The sequence below is a fragment of the Helianthus annuus genome, chromosome 10 (assembly GCF_002127325.2).
Source record: "Helianthus annuus cultivar XRQ/B chromosome 10, HanXRQr2.0-SUNRISE, whole genome shotgun sequence".
Lineage (NCBI taxonomy): Eukaryota > Viridiplantae > Streptophyta > Magnoliopsida > Asterales > Asteraceae > Helianthus > Helianthus annuus.
In genome coordinates, this window is record NC_035442.2 from 166,885,502 (window position 1) to 166,904,230 (window position 18,729).

At 34.0% G+C, this 18,729-nt stretch overlaps 2 protein-coding genes across 2 annotated transcripts; one reads left to right on the forward strand and one right to left on the reverse strand.

The window, feature by feature from the left end:
* Positions 1-1,971: 1,971 nt before the first annotated feature.
* LOC110886438 (phosphoinositide phosphatase SAC2) lies at positions 1,972-11,069 on the forward strand. Its single transcript, XM_022134229.2, has 18 exons — positions 1,972-2,201; positions 2,291-2,406; positions 2,506-2,670; positions 3,706-3,910; positions 3,994-4,159; positions 4,488-4,701; positions 4,785-4,861; positions 4,961-5,148; positions 5,234-5,331; positions 5,906-6,039; positions 6,128-6,250; positions 7,469-7,748; positions 8,536-8,657; positions 8,748-8,861; positions 9,038-9,181; positions 9,360-9,503; positions 10,434-10,536; positions 10,618-11,069. The coding sequence occupies exons 3-18, from the start codon at positions 2,578-2,580 to the stop codon at positions 10,696-10,698; spliced, it is 2,286 nt and encodes a 761-aa protein (XP_021989921.1). The 5' UTR covers positions 1,972-2,201; positions 2,291-2,406; positions 2,506-2,577; the 3' UTR covers positions 10,699-11,069.
* Positions 11,070-14,613: 3,544 nt separating this feature from the next.
* Positions 14,614-17,897, reverse strand: LOC110886437 (40S ribosomal protein SA). Its single transcript, XM_022134228.2, has 5 exons — positions 17,670-17,897; positions 16,270-16,532; positions 15,976-16,173; positions 15,669-15,879; positions 14,614-14,870 (listed from the first exon to the last, which is right to left on the reverse strand). The coding sequence occupies exons 1-5, from the start codon at positions 17,797-17,799 to the stop codon at positions 14,782-14,784; spliced, it is 891 nt and encodes a 296-aa protein (XP_021989920.1). The 5' UTR covers positions 17,800-17,897; the 3' UTR covers positions 14,614-14,781.
* Positions 17,898-18,729: the final 832 nt, after the last annotated feature.

Here is an 18,729-nt window from a genome sequence, read left to right on the forward strand (position 1 = left end):
TACCATCACTACACAAATTTAGCGAACGTTACGATCAATCAATATAAAAAGAATATATTTTTCTCATAGCTTTTAGATCCTATTCGGTACATATTATTTATGGATGGTAAATATATGGATTGTTGACCTTGTATAATGTATATTCACGTCTCTCTCGTCAGATTAAAAACAGTCGGTCGTCCACATAATATTTAATTATTTATATATTACTTAATAAGTAATTAAAAAAACAATTAACTCATGCGTGTTCTAACATCTAGGTTAATAATATAATAAATAAATAATTGATAATCAAGTTAACAAATTGAATGGTAGCATATTCGTGGTTTCTTTTGAAGAATATAATAATATGAACACAAAGAGTGAGATAATAGGTAATATTAGTTGGCAAATTGTGACAGCTAAGAGATATCAACAACGACACGTCACCAAGTACAGCTGGACCTCTCAAAGTCCTACCATGCCCATGTGGACACGTCTTCTCCATGTTTTTTTCTTTTATTATTCATAGAATTTATGCCCTCAATACCATATATTACTTGTTTTAAAACCATTTGTTTGTTTCATAAAATAACACCTTTAATAAAAAAAACTATATAAACTAATTTTAATTTTAATTTTAACTTAAAAAGAAAACTCAAAGTAGTTAAACAATTGATTGTTATTTATTTCCATTAAATAAAATATATTCAAAGATAGTAATAATATAAAAGAACCGTTAGTTATGTCTTTAAATTTCATTTTATGTGTGAAAGGGGTAAAGACAAAACACGCCACATGAGGAACATGTGACACAAAAAAAAGAAAGGAAAAAAGAATGATGTAATATATGTGGACACTTTCAAGTTTCTATTATTTGGTTAATGTCAATACCTAAATTCGAGCATTTGTAATGAGAAAGCAATTACTCATGGCATTAAATAATATTAACAAGTATAAGACAAATATATTTTTCATATAAAAAATAACATAATGTATATAGACATGAGATAACATGTTCATATACTATTTAAATGTAACATTTTAAATTTTAAATATGCTATAAAGAAACAAAAAAAAAATAACTATGAGAAAAAGATTGTGTTAAAAATAACATTAAAATTTTTATCTGCTATTGTCAAAATATGTTCATTTAAACATTTACATTAACTATTAGTAAAATAAAAAAAAAATTAAAAGAAGATTTAAATTATTTGAACAATTATCTAAGAGCAATTATAATGCAGAACTCCAGAGCCAAATACAATACATGTGTCGGGCAACGGATGATAAAGCCACAAATGATGTATTACGTAGGTCTGGCGATGACCGAAGCATGAGACACATTTGTGGCTACAATCAAGCTCACAAACATAGTTGTTTTGTTATTTTGTTTTTTTATTAAAAAACATTTTAAAGTTTGTATTTTTATAAGGAAAACTTATTAACTTTTATAAAACAAGTTTATTAGCTTTTGAATTAAATGTGAGTTGTATTTAATTTTTTAGTAAAATGTAAGAATTTGCATATCAATTTTTACAATTATCTTCAGTTTTATTATATTTAAATTTATTTGATTTTAAACCATGTAGTGTTTAAACATAATTTATATATTATTATCTATAATTTAGTTATAAGAAAATAAACATAAAATTTGAGATAGCACGTAAAAAGCTAACGACACAAGGATGGTCAATTGGTCATGGTGTGAATGAATAATACACTGGTTGTCCTTAAACGACATGATATGGTTTTGTCCCTAAACGACATGATGTGGTGGTAAGATGCATCCGACAACATATATGCTAGATCCGACAATATAAATGATAAGAAGATTTAAAAGTAGGTTATTTCACCGTTAAAAGAAATGCAGTAGCAATAGGTTGATTGCTTAATAAAAAAATAAAAATAAAAAACCATCCCAACAGAAAACCATGAAGTAGGTCCCTTAAACACAATAATAATATAAGATCACAATTTGTAGCTAAATTTGACATAATATTAATTATTATTCAAAATTTTATGTGGATACATTGGCCGGAGCTGTGATTTTCGTCTACTCTCTCTCTCTCTCTCTCTCTCTGGCATCTCAACTCAAATCTATCCACCCCTATTATTATTAACCGTCTTCCTCAAATTCAACTTCATCTCTAATCTCCAGATCTGCAACTAGATTTCACTCAAATTCCAACACCTTCAACACCACAAGCTATCAATTTCCGGTACGAATCATCTGTTTTTCATGTCAGCAACTGTTGTTTTCGTTTTTGTAGCTCAATTTTCAACTTATTATGCTGTAATTGATGCACAGGATGCCGGAATTAGGTTTAGTTTGTTGAACTTGTATGTTTACGTGATCTGCTGCTAGCTAGATTTCGTTCAATCCGAACAGTTTCAACTTTCAACGCCACAAGTTATTGATTTCCGGTACGAATGATCTGTTTTGCATATCAGCGGCAACTGCTGTTTTTGTTTTTTGTTTTCGTAGCTTGATTATCGACTTATTATGCTTGAATTGATGCACAGGATGCCGGAATTAGGTTTGAAATTGTATGTTTACGTGATATAGCCCGAGCCTGAGGCTCGGGATTCGGAATAATGACTTCGGACGAGCTACCTGATTGGATCACTGAGGTTCCGAAAGTTAAGAATGCTTATTTGCAGAAGTTCAGACTCTACGAGACTCGCTCTGTATGATTTCGTTTCTGTTTTTCGTTTAGTTGTGGTGTTTGGAGTATATAATGTTCTGGTTTGTGTTTATCAGTTTGTTATAGTTAGTCAACATGTAATCCAACGTGTTTCTGTGTGATTTTGTTTTATCTTCTTCGTTTTGTTAAATTTTCTAGTTATGTTGTTTGGAGTATATGTATATGATCTTCTGATTTATGTGATCAGTTTGTTGAAACTTAAATCTAGTCAACATATAATCAGCGTATTTCAGCAGGTACAAAAGGATGCACACGTTAATTGAGCGTAAAACCGGCTATGTGTTTATTAAGCTTAACCTTTGTATGTTTGCTTAGGGACTTAATTTTTTCGGTTTACGTATGTTAGGCTGTTATTAGATTAACCTTTTTGTGATATTAATATTTATTTCAAGACTACATGTCTTAAATATTGAAGGATGGATTAAATTTGTTGGTTAAATGCTGTGATCAATATGTATACTTGGTGCCTAATGATTTATCGGTTATACATGAGCGTGCGAGTAGGCATGGGGCAGGGTAACAGAAGTCTGATCTACAATAAATTTATTAAGTTGTTATTGGCCCCTACCTTGAGTATCATTGCTTGAACAGTGTCAAACAAAGAGACACCGACTCACCGAGTCACCGACAACCCTGGAGTTACCATGGTACGGTTTTAAGAATTTTATGATTATACAATGTATCAATTAAGTTGAAAAGCAGATCTACTTCTTATTCAGGGTCCTTTACTGTGAACGTCTTCACCTTTTCAGTTCTACGTATAGCTCTGGATTCTTTTTGGTCCAGTAATCTCCTTTGAGCTGTTTATAAAATACTTAATTAGGCAACACACCAATATAGTTTTACGTTTAGCGATACTGCTCTCTCACACTTGTCACGTGCCGACAGTGTCGTATTATCTATCACAACATGCCAAAATAATACTTTTGCTAAATGATATATTTCGTTCTTTGCAATTCCATCTTTCACTTTAACTGTTAAAATTTGTAATCACAAAGTCAATTTTGCGTTTTTACAGAACTTTTATATGATCGGACGTAGTAAAAACAGATCAGCTTGGAGAGTGTTAAAGATCGACAGGTCAGAACCTACCGAGTTAAATATTACTGAAGATCCCACAACGTACACTGAAACTGAATGCTGTGAACTTCTAAAGCGTATTCATGATGGAAATAAGTCCACAGGGGGGCTTAGATTTGTTTGCACTTGTTATGGGATTGTTGGTACGCTCTGTTTCGATATATTTCAATGAATGAACATTTACTACAATACTTGATTCTCACATTTTCTTTTGCTGTGATTTTAGGATTCATAAAGTTTTTGGGACCTTATTACATGCTGCTTATTACAAAAAGAAGGAAAATTGGTGTAATCTGTGGTCATGCAATTTATGCAATTACTAAGAGCGAGATTCTACCAATTCCCAATACTACTGTCCAACCTAGTGTGGCTTACTCTAAGAATGAAAACAGGTCTTTTGTCAATTCTACATGTATATGTAAAACATTTAAAGCCAGATCTACTTTTTATCCATATGTATCTTCATAGATACTGATTATTGATGAGATATTTATAACACTTATTTAGCTCTTGCTTTTATAAGTCTTCTCTAGCATTATGATTATCTTGATGTTAGTTTATACTGTTGAATGAGACAAGGTAAAATCAGGGTATTACTGGGAATATTAAAAATTTTGCTGTTAATATTACAGCTATATATTTTTTGCTTGGTTTTATAACTTTAAGCGTTTGATTGAAGTGATTGGTGCTAACTGTTTATTGTTTGACTGCATTGACTAGATACAAGAAGCTCCTATGCTCGGTGGATCTGACAAAGGACTTCTATTTCAGCTATTCATACCGTATTATGCATAGTTTTCAGAAGAATTTATCTCCCCATGAGGCTGGAAATGAAACAATGTTTGTTTGGAATGAGTTTTTAACTAGCACAATCCACAATCAACTGCGGAATAATCTCTGGACAGTACAACTTGTTTATGGCCACTTTAAACAGGTATATTTAGCATTAATTATTTCTTAAAACAGTATGTCATGCTAGCATTCTTTAATGATTATATGCACTTCTTATCAAATTAGGTCAAACTTTCAATAGGCGAAAAGGACTTCTGGTTGACACTCATTGCTAGACGGTCGCGCCATTATGCTGGAACCAGGTTTGATGTTTTCCTTTGATTTTTGAATTAAAAATAAGACATTCTTTCTGTTTTCAATTTTTCAATAAATCATTTCACCTGATTTTTTTTCTTTTCTAGATATCTAAAAAGAGGGGTAAATGAGAAAGGTCGTGTTGCGAATGATGTTGAAACAGAACAGATTGTATTTGAAGATGTTCCTGAAGGATATCCTGTGCAAATAAGTTCTGTTGTTCAAAATCGGGGTTCAATACCCTTGTTTTGGTCTCAAGAAACTTCAAGATTAAATATTAAACCGGATATCATATGTAAGACTAAAACAATACTGTAACTGTTCTATTAATTTTCCAGTTACATTTGATTGAAGTATTGAACCGTTGCTTTTCTATTTAGTGTCAAAGAAGGACCAAAAGTACGATGCCACCAAACTTCACTTCGAGAATCTTACCAAGAGATATGGAAATCCAATAATTATATTGAATTTGATTAAGGTAAATACGGTCTTACATACGATACAAATGTCCATTCATATATATATATGGTTAATGGTTATAGGGGCGGCAATTCTTGACACGACCCAAACCCGACATGAAAAAAATCAGGTTTGGGTCGACTAACACCACCTATTTAAAAAACGGGCCGGGTTCGGGTTGACCTGTATTAAAAACAGTTCGGGTTGACCCGTTTAACTATTTAGAAAACAAAAACTTTTATATTTTTGTTTTTTCCATTTCTAATAATGTTAGTTTTGACACATTATATTATTTACTTGTCACACTCATACTCACCATTAAACATGTTATCGATAACCCGCTTAAAACCCAACAACTTGCTTATAAATCATCAACTTGTATAACTCGTTGAAATATACGGGTTAAACAGGTCGTATTCGGGTTGACCGGAATTTATATTTGACCCGAATAATAATATGGGTAGGGTTCAGGTTGAACATTTCAACCCACAAACCCGCAACCCATCAACCCAACACGATTGACACCCCTAAATGGTTACCATGTATCATTGGTGTGTTTTTTATTAATAATTAATCATCATGTGGTTTTTCAGACCAAAGAAAAGAAACCTCGAGAATCTCTTCTTCGTGTAGAGTTTGCTCATGCTATTGAGTTAATTAATAAAGATTTGCCTGAGGAAAACCGTTTGAAGTTTCTTCATTGGGATTTAAACAAATATTCCAGAAAGTATGTTGCCATCTTTCCTTGCTACTTGTTATGCTATTTTATTATGTTGTTGATCTCACGATGTCGTTTTTTATCTTTGACTTTTCAGCAAATCTACGAATGTATTGGCACTTTTGGGCAAAGTAGCCACTTATGCATTGAATCTAACTGGCTTCTTCTATTGTCAAGTAGTCCCAAATTCAAAGTCTCAAGAGCTTTTAAACTGTTCCAGGTAAAACTCAACAACACAGATGTTCATTTATTTTAGTGTGTAACAGAAAAAGGTTCATTGGACTTAAACTGTACACTTTTTAAATAGAGTTAATTGCGTTTACCGTCCCTGTGGTTTATTGAAAATAATCATTACAGTCCATTAGTTTAAAAGTTGCTGTAACATTTACAGTCCACCTCCGTTAACCCCGTCCAATTTACCATTAAGGTTTTGTTGAAAAGACTAAATACCCCTCAATTAAAAACAACATGTAAACAAATGAATTGATTATGCTTTTTGTCCCTGTGGTTTGTTGAAAATAACCATTACAGTCCATTAGTTAAAATATTGCCAAAACAGTACCAGTAGTTTCACTTTTGTAACAATTACAGTTCAAAAACTTAACGGTAAATTGGATGGGGTTAACGGAGGTGGACTGTAATTGCTACAAAAGTGAAAGTACTGGTACTGTTTTAGCAATTTTTAAACTAATGGGCTGTAATGGTTGTTTTCAACAAATCACAGGGACAACAACAACAACCATACCCAGTAAATCCCACAAATAGCAAAGCTACTTATAGGGTCTGGGGAGGGTGGGATGTAGACAGACCTTGTCTCTATCCATAGGGATAGAGAGGCTACTTCCGTAGAGACCCTCGGCTCGAAAACGCACAGCATACCAACACACCAAGTCAAAGAATATAGAAATAAGAAGTCACCCATACCAAGAAAGTGATCAGAGTGACACAATATAATGTAAATCATGTATAATAGCATACAACATCATTTAGGCATAAACACAAGAAGGCAATCACCGGAAAATTCCCTTAAAGAGTAAGAAAAACCTACTTCCCTAAAATACACCTAAGACCTTACTGCAATATCTTCTAGAAGTCCTTAACCCTAATCCTACGCCTCCACGAAGTCCTATCTTGGACCATGTCCTCAGAAAGATGCAACCCTAGTAAATCATGCCTAATCTGCTCATCCCATGTCAGTTTGCCAAAATGTATAGTATGTAAAAGAAATTTTTGTGATTTTCATGGTATGAAGGATGCATATTTAATATATTTACAAAAAAATGACATTACAGATCAAGTGTCATGGTTTTTATTAGTAAAAATTCGTTTGAAATAAAAATGAAGTTGACTATCAGATATCAAAGTCTGGTCCATCTGTATGCTATTATTTTTGTTTAAATCATTGCAAGTGTCATTAATGCCTCTGCTCATGATGCAGGGATGGTAATAACAGCAATGGTGACAACTTTAGTTTCAAGCCTCCTAAATATCAAACAGGGGTGCTTAGAACAAACTGCATAGACTGTTTGGATCGTACGAATGTTGCTCAATTTGCATATGGTTGGGCTGCACTAGCTCGTCAATTGCACACTATAGGTTATATAGATACTCCTGTTATTGAGCTGGATTCCACTTTAGCAGATGATTTAATGAGGAGTTATGAGAAAATGGGTGACACCTTGGCACTACAATACGGTGGTTCTGCAGCCCACAATAAGGTAATGCATTAACAAAATTATCACATTTAAAAGGCTATTTTTCATAAAAAGATGAACTCTGATATGATTTATGTTTCAAGTAACTAACTTATTTTATGCCCGATAAAACCCATCAAAGTCTTGTTGTTAATTTATTTTTATTTAAGGTAAGATAAACGATTTTCAGATCCAACGAATTCCTTCGTCAATGGATTTAATATTCTTTCACTTAGGTGATGGAATATTTAACTTTCTAATGGAAGGTGTAGAATTTACCGAAATACCTTTTCCTAATAACCATTACTCCTCCATTCTCGAACTATCAAAAGACCAGAATATCAACAGAAGGCTTCTATTATTCAAAATAATGTAAAACAGACGCCAAATATAATCCTTTAAAATGTAATACTATAGATCAGGAACCATTAAATTCATCAAAACAACCAATAACAAGTCTAAATAATGAGTTCTAAATTATTTTGAACAATAGTTAATATAAAAGATATCAGACAAATTGAATATAAACATCCCAAAACAACCAATAACAACCCTAAATAATGAGTTATTTGTTGAAACGAAAAACATCCAAATAAATAGATTGATATTCTATGTCAAAACTTAAATATTAATTTTTTTTGTCCTTCATGCGATTTGTCTCCTTGTTTATTTGACTCTGAACTTATGATATATATATATATATTTCATGCATCACGGGTAAAGCAACCGGGTCTGTTTTAAAATTTAAAGTTTTACATGTTGAAATGCATCGTAAATAATTATTCATGTTGTGCTATGTTTCTTTATACAGATATTTTGTCAAAGAAGAGGCCAATGGAAAGCTGCAACCCAGTCTCAGGAATTCTTTAGAACTCTACAACGTTATTACAGTAATGCATACATGGATGCCGAAAAGCAGGATGCCATTAATGTGTAAGTGAAATAAATCCATGATATTGAGTAACTTTTAACTATATATACCCATCACTATTATGATTTTGAACCGGGCCATTGTTTTAACAGGTTCCTGGGTCACTATCAGCCCCAAATCGGTAGACCCGCACTGTGGGAGTTGGATTCAGATCAACATTTCAATGTTGGTGGTCAAGGTTCTAACTTGTCAGTTGAAAGAGCTAGGTACTATTAATTATTTATGGTATTTCTTAATTAATTGTCAAGAACATAATTAAACAAAAATATTTAAATTTTAAAAAGAAGAAAAGTAGAATCTTTTTTGGTACTTGATGGATTTTAAAGAGGCATATATTCTATGTGGAAATAATTGACATATGCTTACTTTTATATAAATGCAGGCTTATTAAAAGGTCATTGTCGGTAGGCAACTTTCTTTATGATGACAACATAATCCGTGATGCAAATTCTGCTATCGGAACCACTCAAAATATTGAAGAATCCTTACCCGAAATCTCTTCTGAAAGTGATTCATCTTATCCAAGGTCAGATATTTATTATTATTATTATTATTATTATTATTATTATTATTATTATTATTATTATTATTATTATTATTATTATTATTATTATTATTATTATTATTTTCTACCATTCAGATAAATTCCAAATTTAGTAGATTACGAAAAAAAAAAGTTAAATAAAATTGTGGCATTTGTGCAGGTATACAAACTCAACATCTCCTGAAGAATCCCCCAACAGTGACGGGGCATTTTACAGAAAAGATTCTTTCAACTGCTCGAATTTTCTTGATGTTGATTGGCTTTCATCGTCTGGAAATTCATGTGAAGACGAAACATATGAAAGGTAATTTTTGATTTAAAATTACTGTTTGTACAACAACTAGTAATAGCCCCGTGCGTTGCAACGGAAATTCGGTCAGTATTAGTTTGGTTCATTATGGTAACAACACTCACTATAGTAATCGAAAGAGAAAACCTAAAAACTAAAGTCGTGATATGCCCAAAAAGATATCTGACACTTGTTTTACATTGTTCGAAAGCTATAACATTGGTACCGGTACGGGACCAGCACTCGCATAGATTACACTCGTGATACGTGGTTGCGTTTATTTTTTTTTCTCAACATTGCGATATAAGTTTTATTTGAAAAAGAGTTGTATTCAAAATAACGGTACGATGACGAACCGAGTCGGTATAGTAATATTTACAATGGTTTTATTACACAAAAGCTATATGATGTAACTCAAAAAACAAAGTCATGTTTTACATTGATCAAAAATCATAAAAACAAATACCAATACCGGTTCCGATAACACCAATACCTATAATGATGTTGTTGGTCAACACTAGCGAAGAACGCTAAGTTCTTCACCATATCTTCATTTTGAATACAACTCCGTTTTAAATAAAACTTCAAATACAACTTTTTTAAATAAAATTATATTGAAATGTAGAGAAAAAAATTAACGCGATCGCGTATTTAGTCTGTATAAAAAAAAAACGAACGAACGAAAGTTTTAAGAAAAAAATGAACTTATAGGGTTAAAAACGTATATTATTTATAGTCTAAGGTGTGTAATAGAAACTTATAAAAAAAGTCAAAGTTACCATTCACGCAAGTTGATAACTGTTATAAACTATAGGGTTAAAAACAGATACTATTTATAGTTTAAGGTGTGTAATTGAAAAAAAAAAGTCAAAGTTACTAGTAACATAACTTGGTAATTGTTACTTATATATAATGTTAAATGTGGTCGTCACATTTTGGCTGCAGGTCAACACTAGTAGGCTCTCCGATGGGCGGTCAGTCATCTGATAATGTTGTAAATGAAATGTGCACTTTCGCTAGTGATTCTGAGATATGTACTAATGTTAAGGTCAGTTATAACTTATAACCCCATTTTACCAAAATTAAGTTGTCGTTTACTGATATTTTTGTTTTTTTAACTCGGTTGCAGGAATCTAGAAGCCCGATTGTGGGCGGGTTTTCAGATAGATTTGCAGAATGGGTGACCAATGGGGATATCATGTTCCCTTGATCAGTTTTGTCAACAAAACCTAAAAAGAAAAACAAAAAGAAAAAAGAAAAAGTCTTACCCAAAAGCCATTGAATTGAGTCATCCCCTCGAAACGATGTGGGTTGCAAAGAAGAAATAAATGGTAAGAGAATAACTTTAGAGGAAAGGAAAAGAAAAGAAATGAAGTACCTGCACTATGCTAACCATTGTAAAAATGTTATATTATATGTATGTATGTATATATGCATATATATACATGTTAAAAGCGTACATTAAACGATAAAAAAACCTAGTACAAAGAGTAAAAATACTACAGTTGGTTCTCTCAAATTCAATCTTTGTAAATAATTTTGGTGGTATTTTTTTTTTAATTTAGTCAGACTGGAGATTCATATGATGGTTGCACAGATGTTTGTAAATAGTTTTTGATGCTACTTTTGTAACTCGGGTAGCTATTTATTTGTAGGAGTGTGGTTGGTTATGGGATAAAAGCGAATATATAACTAATGTTTTGAGATTTTCGTAAACGATCAGTTTCTGTTGGTAACCGTCTGTTAATACTTGGTTTTAGAAAACACGCTCCTAGGTGCTATGAGGTATTCTTGAAACCGCATTGAGTTGCTTAGGTCATAACTTCTAAGTTTCAAAGACTAGTTGTTTAGGATTGTTGTAATTTAGGTCGTCGCTAATTTTTCTTTAGGATATTCATATTCATGAAACAATGAAAAGAGTTGTGCTCAAGTAATTTACAAATGTATTATGAATATTGGGATGTGTATGATGCGAGTGCCTTAGCTTCACCTTCATGCCTCGGCTTACAGTTACGCTACTCTTAGCGCAACTCTGTGCATTTTGTGTGTTTTATAACCAAGATACAAACCAAGATACAGTGTGGTTTAAATTGGTTAAGCAGACAGTTAGGTGATGTATAGATTGTCAGAACCTCTTTATCATTACCTATTTTGTGATGATTGGCTACCAATGATGTGCTCCATATATATATTTCTTAATTTTTTTATTTATTTATTTATTATTTTTTTTGTACTTGTATATAAGATAAGAATTAATATGTTATAACATCTCAAATTCACTGTACTGTTATATACCCAGACAGTTATTAACTTATTATTTTACATAATGTATATATTGTGACCAAGGTAACGACCGATGTTGACCAAGTCAACTTTATATTCATTTCTTCATTCTTCAAGAAAGCAAGAGGAAGGGAGAGCCGACAATAGAGAGAATGTTTGCATTAAGAATAGATCAATCCATGTTTTAAGCATACGTTCTAATCTCTGTCTAACTTAGAAATGATCAAACCATCCGTCGCAAGTAATTCTCATACGAGTTCAAGTCTTGAGTTTTTAAGCAGGCCTTTGTAACAAGACGTAAAAAAATGATTTTTGGGTCTGTAAGTGGCATCCTTTGGTATAGAACTCATGATTTTGATTATGATTTCTAAATGTATATTGTTTAATACTTTAATGCATGTGGGTAGATTTTCTAAAGTTGATCAATTTTGAGTAGAATTGTTTTCTTGATCTTTGTTATGCATATACATCTGGCCAAAAAAAATATACATTATTATCGTCAACATTAATTTGCATTTGGATGAAAATCCTACCAGAAGTGTATAACTGCACTAGTTATGAGAAAAGGTAATTGTAAAATGTTTGACTCAGTTTGACATAACTAGTTGGAACTTTTAATTAACATTTGGTAGTAAATGTTGTTTCTGCTACTATCCTCTTCACAGAGAAAGCGCGTAGCGTCGGATGCGTAAGAATAGAACACGTTACAAACCAAACTACGCTTAAGTAATTGTACCATAAGCGTCAAAAAATGTAAAAAACGAACAGTGATCAGTGATCCTCCTCTCAGACACCACCATTGGCATTGTGGGTTATAGAGCTCTAAAAAGGTCCTTTCAAATAACTATATGCTTTCGGGTTAAAAACTTAAAACTGGTTTTCTAAATAACCCACAACCAAAATGTTCATCCAAGTCAACCCATTATACATTATATATTATATTATATAATAGTATAATTTACAACATTACTGTGCATGTGGTGGTTGTACTCTATGCATGACATGTTTTGTGCTATTGTATGTTGTATGTTGTATGTTGAGTAATATTGTTTGTACATTGCTATTTTGAAGCCACGTGTCTCTTTTATATCCACATCCACAACTTTACCTTTACTTTCTTTCTCTCTCTAACAATATAAGAGGACTCATTCTCAAAGATTCACTCAAATCACACTAACTTTCTTTGTGTTCGAAGTGATCAGCATACGGCCACATCGATAGTTACAGGTTCGTGATCTCTGCATCACATTTTATTCTTTTGACATTGAACCCTAAGTCTTAATTTCTTTATTCTTTACAGCAAGATTTTAATTGGGTATTTAGGACTACGATTCAGAGCAACATGTAGCATCATCATAGATTGAGATGGTAAGTATCATCTCCCACTAGACTCATAATCTTTTTGCTATGCAATATCAAGTGGTTTTATTGTCTGATACTTTTGAGTGCATATTGAGTAGTGTATTTGTAGCAATGAACAGTCAATTTGTTATGTGGTTGGTTTGGTTTTGATCATAAGTTAGTTTGGTTAAGGATCCTTCAAAATGTCCTTCTCCAAGATATATGGTCACCTGATTATTTTTCAATTTTTGATCTTTGGATAAACATGTTATGTTATGTATACAAAGAAATAATTAGAGATTTAAGAGCACTCTTTTTAACATTGTTTTCTATATTATATATCGATGGAAAAAAATATTTCAAGAATCCTTCCAAAACCTCGAATCCTAATATTGTACACACCTATACGACTTCGATATGGCATCTTTACCCGAACGATTTTTACTTCATATGGCCCTTCACAAGTTGGTTAGCAGCAATAGTGGACATTAGGTTTAACTAACCTGCCAAAACATCACCATCAACAACCTTAGCCAATTGTCTTGCGTTTGACCCTGGCGAGTCTTCGACCCTTTACACCCAATAGGTTCAAACAACCTGACTGTGGGGCCAACTGGGTGCTGCCACCCACAGTCCCGACCTCAATCGACGGGATGCTCACCGATACGTGAAGATCTCGTCCTTTGTTTACGGTTTCCATCATGGTGATACAATGAGAGCTCTCGATGATGTTCTGGGCCGGGTCTTGTCCACTCGCACTGTAGATGACGGAGACATTGTTGTTTGCATGCGCGTTAAACTAACCTAGCACACCTTCCATAGCGGATCCAGTTAGGTTCTTCAACATGTTTAGTTCGACCAACGAAGCTGCATTTGTTTTTAGAACACACTCTTTATCAGTTCTGACATTTTGTTAGCCCATAGATTATATAGAAAGTTTGCATTATCGTTGGTGTTAAATCTACCTTAATATACTATTTTTTGGACAAATAAGCTTAAAGCAAGTATATGTATCTTAAGTTAGTGCGTTGGATTTTTTATTGTAATCTTAAGCTAATTAATGCTTCGCTAAATTAATACTCACATATCTTATTATACAAACATTACTAACCAACCTTTTTACCATCCTAGATAACAGCAACACTACAAAGGAGGGACGCATAGGACGCGGGGAATGATATGAATGTCTTAACACCTTTTGTACAGTTGCCAAGTAGAAAAAACACAGTTGTAGGCAGTAGTTAAGCAAGCCATGTCCTCTAAGAATATATCTTTTGTGCAACTTATGTAACTAACATGCTTAGCGTTAGTAACCTAAGTTGCAACTATAACATACGTACAAACCTGGACACAAACTCTTGGCTATAGCTAATCTAACCGCTAAAGGATGTAACTCAATCACAACTAGCCTAATGTAAATATAAATCTAGCCCCCGCCGCATCGTGGCGGATTACTCTTCTAGTTTGTTATAAAACGAGTCATAATTGCCAAGTCTACAAATTCAAAGCAATATCCACATCCACCTCAATAAAACAACATAATAAATTCCTGGTATTAAGAAAACAAAATTCTGCATCCTGTCACAAACTTAAATTTGTCCCTTAGACATCCTATATGATCTTAGATAAAAATTTAAAAAACAAACATCAAACTTGAGAAAGGTTAAGTTTAATCCCAGCCAGTTGCAGCACCACCTTCAGCTGTTGGTACAGGTGCCGCCACAGCTTCCCATCCATCAGCACCACCAGCAATCGGAGCTGAAAAAAAAAACAAGTTAAGCGGAAACATATTTTGTACAAAATTCTATATCTTTAAGATACAAGTAGTCTTCAATTATAATTATAAGATTGTATTACTTCAGTTATATGGAAAAATATCTTCATTTTTCACACACTGGAAAATACCCTTTGGGTGACTTCGGACCTTTTTATCAAGTTGAACACGTTTTCATTTACGCTATTTGTAAAAAAAACCAGAATCAAACCTTTCATTAAGTAAAAAAAAGAGTAAAATGTCATTTTCGTCCTTGAGGTTTGGCCACTTTTGCGACTTTTGTCCAAAGGTTTGTTTTTCGCATCTAGATCCAAAAGGTTTGAAATCTTGTCATTTTCATCCGACTCTTTAACTCCATCCATTTTTTAACAAGTCAGAGGTATGTTCGCTTTTACGTCATTCAATCTTGCCGTTTTGATATAAATAAACAAATAGCTAAAATGACAAAAATGCCGTTGACTTAACGTAAAATAAATGGATGGAGTTAACGAGTCGGATCCGTCATTCAATCTTGCCGTTTTGATATAAATAAACAAATAGCTAAAATGACGAAAATGCCGTTGACTTAACGTAAAATAAATGGATGGAGTTAACGAGTCGGATGAAAATAGCAAGATTTCAAGCTTTTTGGATCCAGATGCGCAAAAACAAACCTCTAGACGAAAGTCGTAAAAGTGGCCAAACCTAAGGGACAAAATTGGCATTTTACTCTAAATAAAAACACTCAATATTATGTGTTTTTATCAAAATAACAAAAGCATTTATAATTTCTAGTTACGTACCATCAGCAGCACCCCAATCAGCTGCAGCTACAGGGGCACCAGCAATTGGCGGTTGAGCCACATCACCGCCCCATTGGGCATCAGGAATCTGCGACGACCATTGATCATCCATTCCAATAGCACCAGCTCCATAATCTTTGTAATCCACGACAGCGGTTTCATCCTCTTCCTCCTTAACCTCCTCTGGTTCTCTGTAGAAAAACAAATCAACCTGCAAAAACAGATAAAAAATTTTAAATTCTAAAACCTTTGAATCAAATGAATGAAAAATTGATAAAACCGAAGATATTTGGTTAATAGTTAATACCATGACATCCCACTTATGTCCTTGATTGATCACACCCCGCATCTGAAGAACCATTCGGGCTAGAAGCCAAAACAAACAACCAATGCTGTGTTTCCCTTTGTTGTTAGCGGGGATACCGATATCAACGTATCTCATAGGTGAGTCGGTGTCACAGAAAGCGATTGTCGGTATGTTTCCTAAGGCAGCTTCCTTAATGGGCTGTGAATAATCAACGACAACGACAATGACAGATTTAATACAAATAGCCTTCGAGCAATCAAAAAACGAGATAAACTTGATTGACTAAAATATAACCTGGTGATCGGTTCGTGGGTCAGTCAATATGAGGAGTCGTGGCTCACTGAAAGAGGTCTGGAGCTGGTTAGTGAATGTACCAGGTGTGTGGCGACCAGCAATGGCGTGAGCACCGGTATATTGCGCGAACTTGAGCACAGCTCTCTGACCGTATGGCCTAGCAGATTGAACAATGATGTCCTGTGGGTTCTCGATAGCAACGATTACCCTAGCAGCCATTTGAAGCTTCTCCCATGTCTTTCCAAGATTGATAATGTAAATACCTAAATTGAATCAGTACTAAAATTGTCAGTTACATGAAACAAGCACACTTAAAAAGGGCATCGATAAGCACAGATCCACTGATCAAGAGTTTGTAACTGCTAGAAATGTGACGAGAAACGAAATCACAGCACTTGTGTTAACCCTGAGAATTGAGATTATCAAATTTCACCTCAACATGCTTTATTCTTAAAATATCTTCTTTATTAGCAACATAATAGGAACCAAAGTTTAAAAGTACGGAATCGTGCCTCGAGGCGTTTTCACCTCGCCTCGAGACGAACCGAGGCGGAATAAAAAAATAAATTTAAAAACTATATATCTTATAAAAAATAACATACTAACCAATTTCATCATCAGATTCATCAAAAACATCAAAAAAACACATAAAAAGACATGGAATACAAGAAAAATCAAAAACACACATATCCCCTGAGGCGCAGCTTTTCTTAGCGCCTCAGCCCTGTAAGACGCACATACAAAAATAACCCCCTGAGGCGCGCCTTAGACTCGTTTCTAAAACCATGAAAGGAACTCACTTTCATATGTCAATGTAATCATACGATCATGGTTTAAAAGGACACATGGGTTTGCACTTCACACAACAAATAGAGACCAGTGTACAGAAAGCGCAAAAAACGCACAAAAAACCGACATAAGGCACAATCATGAGGCACACCTTTCTTACGAGATAAGGTTTTGTTCATCAAGATGTTGTACATATAGATTACGTATCTATAAAACCAAAACCATATATAGTGCTTATATATGTCTAAATTTGGGTTGCTAATGCTAGAAACCTATGAAAATTAACAAAAAAAATGTATACAAATAAATTGCAAAAACACTCAAATAAATCTGCATCATCATCGCATACTCAACACTCCAATATAATAATTCAATCAAATATAACATTAACATTTAGTCCAAATATATAACACTTAACACCACAACTACGCATTTAACAGCTTCGATCTCAAAAATGTTACACGCTATTAACTGAAAATAGCAGATAAACTGACGGAATATATAATCACACAAATAAATAAACAAAAAATCAGGCGAATCAACGCCGGAAGCAAATAGAATGAACAAATCTGAAGGGAACTGTAAACAAAAATCAAATGAAGAAATAATACCGTCGTTTCGGCGCTTAAAGACGTAACGTTCCATCTGAAAATCACAGTTTTTGGTGCCGAGATGGACTTCAGCGGACAACATCATCTGTACATCGGCTTCTTTGGTTGATAGAGGTTTAGGTTGCGCCATTGTTGAAGCTCGATCGTCGCTGCAAATCGGTGGTTTTTGCGAGGAAGAAAGAGTGACGGCCTTACGTAGATGAACGCACAATAGTGAATAAACCCTAGGTAGCAGGCAGGTTTGCTTTTACGAAAAGGTCCCTTGTGATGTAACACTTGGATCCCTTTACTATACGTTTAATGCAGAAAAGACCTTGTTGTTGCGTTTCATGTCAACTGTGGCAGGTTTGTGTTATGTAAATTGTAAAATCATAAAGCACACGTGGCATTACAACCACTGATATCATGATTTCATACTCAACAATCAACATGTGTAATTGTGCTTTGAAGTCAGGGGTGTAAACAAGTCCAGAAGCTCGAGAGCTACTCATAATCGGTTCGGTTAAAAGCTCGAATGAGTCGAGCCTTAACGAGTCCAAGCCCGAGCTCAAGCCTGAAATAGAGCTCGTTTAGTTATCGAGCCCGAGCTCGAGCCTGAAATACAAAGCTCGTTTAGGCTCGTGAGCCCAAACGAGCCTAAACAAAATTTTAGATTTTTATATATATAATATAATAATGATGATGATAACATTGGTGAGCTGAGCTCGAGCCGAGCTTTGGCTCGCTTAATCGCTATTGAAACGAGCTCGAGCCGACCTTCTAGCTCATTTGAGGTTGTTCTTGAAATAGCTCGAGCCGAGTCGGGCCGAGCTCAAGCTTTAGGTTTTATTCGTGAGCCGAGCTCGAGCTCAGAGAAGTAGGCTCGAACCGAGCGAGCTCGAGCTCGAGCTTCATAAAAACATAACGAGCCGAGCTCGAGCCTAGTTGGGCTCAGGCTCGGCTCGGCTCGTTTACACCCCTATTTGAAGTTTAAGCCTCTTTCCTAAGCATTGCCCAATGTATAACGTCTTTGTAGTTAAAAAAGGTGTAGTGGTATAATCCTACAACATTTATTACCTAG